This window comes from Myotis davidii, unplaced genomic scaffold, assembly GCF_000327345.1.
Source record: "Myotis davidii unplaced genomic scaffold, ASM32734v1 scaffold646, whole genome shotgun sequence".
NCBI classification, from domain to species: domain Eukaryota; kingdom Metazoa; phylum Chordata; class Mammalia; order Chiroptera; family Vespertilionidae; genus Myotis; species Myotis davidii.
Window position 1 is genome coordinate 332513 of NW_006296801.1, and position 6628 is coordinate 339140.

The 6628-nt window shown below is 37.7% G+C and overlaps 1 protein-coding gene across 8 annotated transcripts in view; it reads right to left on the reverse strand.

Moving 5' to 3' along the window:
* RSF1 (remodeling and spacing factor 1) overlaps positions 1-6628 on the reverse strand; it is a 106199-nt gene that overhangs the window by 75806 nt on the left and 23765 nt on the right. For all 8 annotated transcript variants that reach the window (XM_015569660.1, XM_015569662.1, XM_015569655.1 and 5 more), the window contains one exon: positions 1840-1931. In XM_015569660.1, the coding sequence (XP_015425146.1) occupies positions 1840-1896 (57 nt within the window). In that variant the 5' untranslated portion in view covers positions 1897-1931. Of the gene's footprint in view, positions 1-1839; positions 1932-6628 lie in introns of those variants that run through there.

Below are 6628 nucleotides of genomic sequence, written 5' to 3' on the forward strand. Positions count from 1 at the left end.
TTTTTTTTTATCCTCACCCAAGGGGCTATTTTTATTGATTTTAGAGAAAGAGGAAATGAGAGGGATAGAGAGAAACATCTATGAGAGATGTCAATTGGCTGCCTCTTGCACGCCCCCTATTGGAGATAGAGCCTGCAACCTAGGCATGTGCCCTGACCAGGAATCGAACTGGGACCTGTTGGTTCATGGGTCAACGCTCAACCACTGAGACACTCTGGCCAGGCAATATATATGTATACACACACACACACACACACACACACACACACACATGTTTTTTGGTGTGCCACAGAATTTTACCAATTACTTTATGTGTGCCATTATGTTTTTATTGATTTTAGAGAGAGGGGGGGTGGGGAGAGAGAGAGAGAGAGAGAGAGAGAGAGAGAAAGAGAGAGAGAGAAACATTGATCCATTGCCTTCCTTAAACGCCCAGACTCAGGATCAAGCCTGCAACCTTTCTGGTTTATGGGACAACACTCCAACCAACTAAGCCACCTGACCATGGCAACATAGTTCAGATTTTTAATTAAACATTAATTAGGGCTTTTAGAAAATCCCATAGCACTGAATTTTTGAAATGCTGAGCCAACTTTGCAATGTTTCAAACTTGTGCAAAATTATTGAAATATATTTCATATTGGGTTTTTCAAAAGTTAAGCCACTACTACCATTGAGAGTTTGGGGTCTCTATTTCCTCTCACAGAACTAGGGAGAACTGTGGCTACTTGAACCAACAGAGTATGGTGCAAGTGAACTTTCCAAATTCCTGACCCAAAGAAAGAGTGAGCTGACTAAAATGATTATTGTTTTATGCCACTTAATTTGGAGTGGTGTGTTACACAGCAAAGATAATTGGAACAGCACATGTGATTTTTATAATAAAAACAAGCAACTCTTGTTTCCTCTTTTCATAGCACTGTATAATCATATACATTCCCCCACCAAAAAAAGAACAGTTATAAAAATACATGTATCTATGTAAACATACATTTATATATTAAAGAAGACAAGAAAATGACATGGTTTTCCAATCATCTTATAATCTAGCTTGGCTGGTGTTGCTCAGTGGTTGAGTGTCGACCTATGAACCAGAAGGTGGCAGTTTGATTCCTGGTTAGAGCATAAGCCCGAGTTGCAGGCTTGATCCCCAGTGAGGGAAGTGCAGGAGGCAGCTGATCAATGATTCTCTCTCATCATTGATGTTTCTATCTCTTTCTCCCTCTCCCTTCCTCTCTGAAATCAATAAAAATATATTTTATAAATAAATAAATAATAAAAATACAACCTAATATTCTGCTATGTCATAGATTCAAAATACCCCCGGGACCATCATGAAGGTAGGTACATACATCAGCTTAGGCTTCCAAAAATGGTGTGGTTCTTTGAGTTTAGATGCAATTCCAGGTAATTTTCCCTGGAATTGGTCTTGCCTTTTAGGGTTCATCCTAAAACAACCATTTTATGATTACCTAGGTTGTTCTCATTAAGGATAGGTTTGGCCTTGTTGGTAACTTTGATGACTTTCTTGGGCCTTATGTGTATCTTACCTGATTTGATCAGGATGATTTTAAGGATTAAATGAGAAGACATGAAAAGTCCTAAGCATGGTATTAGGTAAAAAAGAGATACAATATCTCTGAAAGCTAGCTTTAGGACTCAAGACTATTGCTTAGTAGCTGCAAAAGAGAATCACATACTGATAGTAATCTGAATTTCTAAGTAATATTTTGCAACTTTCAGTAGACTTTTTAAAAAGTTAAGCTTAATATGAAACATAACAAACTCATGTTAGGTACAGTAATATTTTAATAGAGAAGGCAATTTTCAAATATTTACCTTGATCAAATATTTTTCCCATCTGTCTGCTGTAACGGATTTGCCAATCTTCCTCATCAACTTCAAATGAAGCTCCACCAGTTCTTTTGGTACTTAAAATAAAGAAAAAATACTCTTAGCAAACAAAATTTTTTTAAAAAATTGTAAACATTTAATTTATAGAAAAAGAACATTCCCCAACACTGAATAATTTTTCAAAAAAGATGTGGATTTTAACTATCGCTTAGATCTCTGAGTCAGAAAAGAGTAAACTAGGGCAAGAAAACAACTGAAAATTACTTCCTGAAAGATGAGTAGGTATATTCACATTTTCTTCCAAAATATCATCAAGTAATTATAAACTCAAATGTCAACTGTGGACTTGTGGGTGATCATGATGTTGTCAGTGTAGGTTCATTGACTATAACACATGTACCACTGTGGTGCAGGATGTGGACAGTGGGGGAAGAAAACATATGGGAACTCTCTGTACTTTATGTTCAATTTTTCTGTGCATATAAAACTGCTCTAAAAAATAAAGTCTATAAAAAATACCCCATCAAGTAAAAGTACTTAACTATACAACTAAAATTTCTATTGTCTTTCATAACACATATTTGGTTTCTTTTCTGAGACTGCAGACCAACATAGACTCATAGAATTAGAAAGAAATCAAGGAACATATATTCCAAGGTGACAAATATCTCAGTAGTCTAATAGTTTTCAAACTGTTTCAGAAAACTACTCTTCCAATCTATCCCTTATCTATTGTGCTAAACTCCTCTATAGCATCCTTACAGATGAACGCTTGATAACCTTCAGGAAGGGAAAATTTACTTACCTCCAAGGTTCTAATTATTAGAAAGTTACCCTTACACAAAATCAAAATCTGCCTTCCTCCCTGGTTCTTGCTCTTTTTCTCTTATACTTTCAATTCCCCTTCGATTGGAGCCTTTAAATATTTGAAGACTGTTATATCTTTCTCCAGATTCTCTCTTCTAATTGTAACAACTGGAGTCCCTCCAAATATCCCTTGGCCATGATCTAATGATATTGTTTAATTATATTAATTAGATCTGAGGAAAATGAAGAACACACACAGCCAGTCAAGTTTAGCATTTCCCAAATACCAAAAACCATTAGTAACCTAAGAGAAATCAGGGGTTTCATAATCAAAATGTTAGGAAAATGCTAGATTAATTTTTTTTATACCGCAGAACTTCCTGAAGCCTTTATTGATTGTTCCTATGTGCACAGTGAATATCCAAGATAGGGACATAATTTACAGCACTTCCTAAAACACTATATTTGATTATGGAGCCTTTTTTTGGGAAACACACATTATCCCGTAGGATACAATGCTCTGAAGTACAGTATGGGAAATGATGGACTAATTCTTTTCAGTCATTCTTTCAGACTCTATTCTCCATTAAAGCTACTTCCAGCCCTAACCGGTTTGGCTCAGTGGATAGAGCATCGGTCTGTGGACTGAAGGGTCCCAGGTTCAATTCCGGTCAAGGGCATGTACCTTGGTTGCGGGCACATCCCCAGTGGGGAGTGTACAGGAGGCAGCTGATCGATGTTTCTCTCTCATCGATGTTTCTAACTCTCTATCCCTCTTCCTTCCTCTCTGTAAAAAATCAATAAAATATATATTTTTAAAAATTCAATAAAGTACATTAAAAAATAAAATAAAAAATGTATTTTAAAAAAAGCTACTTCCAACTTGTTAGGACCTACAAGTATAAACACATTCAGCCATTCAACAAATTTCAGTATTATTTAGCAAGAAATAACCTCTGCCCTTAATGAGCCTACTTAAATGAGTTGGAAGTAAAAGAAGCCAGGAGAGGTGGTTATGGACAAGTAAACAGACAATTATATTAAGCTAAGAACTGAAGTATGGGATTGAGGGTGGAGTGGAAAAAAGGGGGGAAGGACACTGCTTACAGAATTAACTGCAGATACAAAAAGCTGAAAAACAAAGTGATCATGAACTAGAGGCATGAACAGAGAAAAAGCCTTTTAAGGCTAGGCTAACAAGAACACATTTTATTTTAAAAATTTAGGCAAGAGAGTACTCTGTGATTTAAAAAGATCTCAAAAAATTCAGGAAAATATCAATCCAGAAAGATGAGAGTCACCTGAACTAAGAGAGAAGTGGGCAGATCTGAGAAATGCTTAGCAAACAAATAATAAAACTTAGTGACTGACTGGTAATGCAAAGTAATAAAGAACCAAAAACTGAGGCATTGGCCTAGGGAATGAAGTAGATGCCAAAGATAATACATTAGGAAGAAAAAAATCTGGGATCAATTATTAGCGCCACCACTTAAACAAGGGGACTATGATTCTAGTCAAGTCTTTAAGCAATGAATTTCAAAATCCTCATCTGTAATAAAGGGATGTACTGGTTATCTTACAATTTCAAAACTACAAAACATTAATGTATTTAAAAATATTTATTTATTTTTCTTTATTGATTAAGGTATTACATGTATGTCCTTATCCTCCCATTGCCCCCCTGCCCCACCATTCGTGCCCTCACCCCCTTAGGGTCTGTGTCCATTGGTTATACTTACATGCATGCATATAAGTCCTTTGATTGATCTCTTCTTACCCCCACCCTCCCTCGCCTTCCCTCTAAGATTTGACAGTCTGATCAATGCTTCTCTGTCTCTGGATCTGTTTTGTTTTTTGTGTTTTTAAAAAATATTTCTTTTTATTGATTTAACTCTTTGCAGTCGTATTAAATTTGGACATGGGTGTCGTACTGGTTGGAATTAATTTCCATTGAAAGAGCAGTGATACATAACATGCAAGATTATAAAGGATAAACAAGATTTATTCATTCTTTTTTGGAACTACATCACTACTAGTGGAATCACTACAAACGTTATCACTTTCTACATCAGAGTCAGTATTCAAGGTGCCAAAATAAAACTCTTCATCGTTGCTTTCAGATTCGCAGTACACTTCTTTCGGTAACTTTCTTTTTGCCATTTTGGAGTATTATTTTGAAATATCTTAACAAGCGAGAATGCCTAATTACAGTTAAACGTAATTTGTAAAGCTTTATTTGAAATTCTGCGAAGTATTTCCGAAGCTTGTCGATTTCTTCACTCTCAAAAGGCGACTGACTCGCCACAGTGTTTTGCATGGCGTGTGTGGAACGACCGCGTTTGTTTATATTGAGTTTCGATATTTCCGATTTGTCGGGGCAATGTTTTGGTTCGTGACAAGGTCGCTTAGACACTTAAGAGCTTTCAGAGAAATTATGAACTGATACATGAATGAATAGAGTTAAGATTCGTACGGTTCCTTGCTGTGATGGCTGAGAGCAGACATAAGACCGGAACGGTAAAAAAGCTTTGGTGGCTGAGAGTAGACAAACGACTGCAAAGGGTTAATACAGAGAGGAAGAAAGAGGGTTAGAGAGTTAAAAACATTGATGAGAGAGAAACATCAATCAGCTGCCTCCTGCACACCCACCACTGGGGATGTGCCCGCAGCCAAGGTACACGCCCTTGACTGGAATCGAATCCGGGACCTTTCAATCTGCAGGCTGACACTCTATCCACTGAGCCAAACCAGTTAGGCTGAATCTGTTTTTGTTAATCAGTTTATGTTGTTCATTATAGTCCACAAATGAGTGAGATCATGTGATATTTCTCTTTCTCTGACTTATTTCGCTTAGCATAATGCTCTCCAGATCCATCCATGCTGTTGCAAATAATGAGAGTTCCTTCCTTTTTACAGCAGCATAGTATTCCATTGGGTAGATGTACCGCTGTTTTTTAATCCACGCATCTGCTGATGGGCACTTAGGCTGTTTCCAAGTCTTAGCTATTGTAAATTGTGCTGCTATAACATAGGGGTACATATATTCTTTCTGATTGGTGTTTCTGGTTTCTTGGGATATATCCCTAGAAGTGGGATCACAGGGTCAAATGGGAGTTTCATTTTTAGTTTTTTGAGGAAACTCCATACTGTTCTCCACAGTGGCTGCACCAGTCTGCGTTCCCACCAGCAGTGCACAAGGGTTCCTTTTTCTCTTCATCCTCTGCAGCACTTGTCATTTGTTGATTTGTTGATGATGGCCATTCTGACAGGTGTGAGATGGTACTTCATTGTCATTTTATTTGCATCTCTTGGATGATTAGTGACTTTGAGCATATTAATACTGTCCGTATCACATAAAATACCTTTATTTTTATTGTTGATATTTCGGGAACCAAGGTCAGTTCCAATTTCTCACTTTTCCCCAAACAGTAAGTGTTGTTGTTTTTTAAATCCTCACCCAGGGATATGTTTTTATTAATTTTAGAGAGAGAGAGGAAAGGAGAGCAAGAGAAACATCGATCAGTTGCCTCCTATATGCACCCCCTCAGACCAGGATAGAACTTGCAACCTAGGTATGCTCCCTGACCAGGAATCGAACCTGCAACCTTTCAGTGTACAGGATGATGCGCCAACCAATCAAGCCAAACCAATCCACACAGAGCAGGGTGCTTCTAACAGGGGTGTGCAAACTTTTTGACTCGAGGGCCACAATAGGTTCTTAAACGGGACCGGAGGGCCGGAACAAAAGCCTGGATGGAGTGTTTGTGTGAACTAATATAAATTCAAAGTAAACATCATTACATAAAAGGGTACGGTCTTTTTTTTTCAATAGTTTTATTCATTTCAAACGGGCCGGATCCGGCCCGTGGGTCGTAGTTTGCCCACGGCTGTTCTAAACACCAAGTCTTGATGATTTTGCCTTCCTACATCTCAAACCTATTCCCTCCCCCTCCGGTCGCCCCCCCCC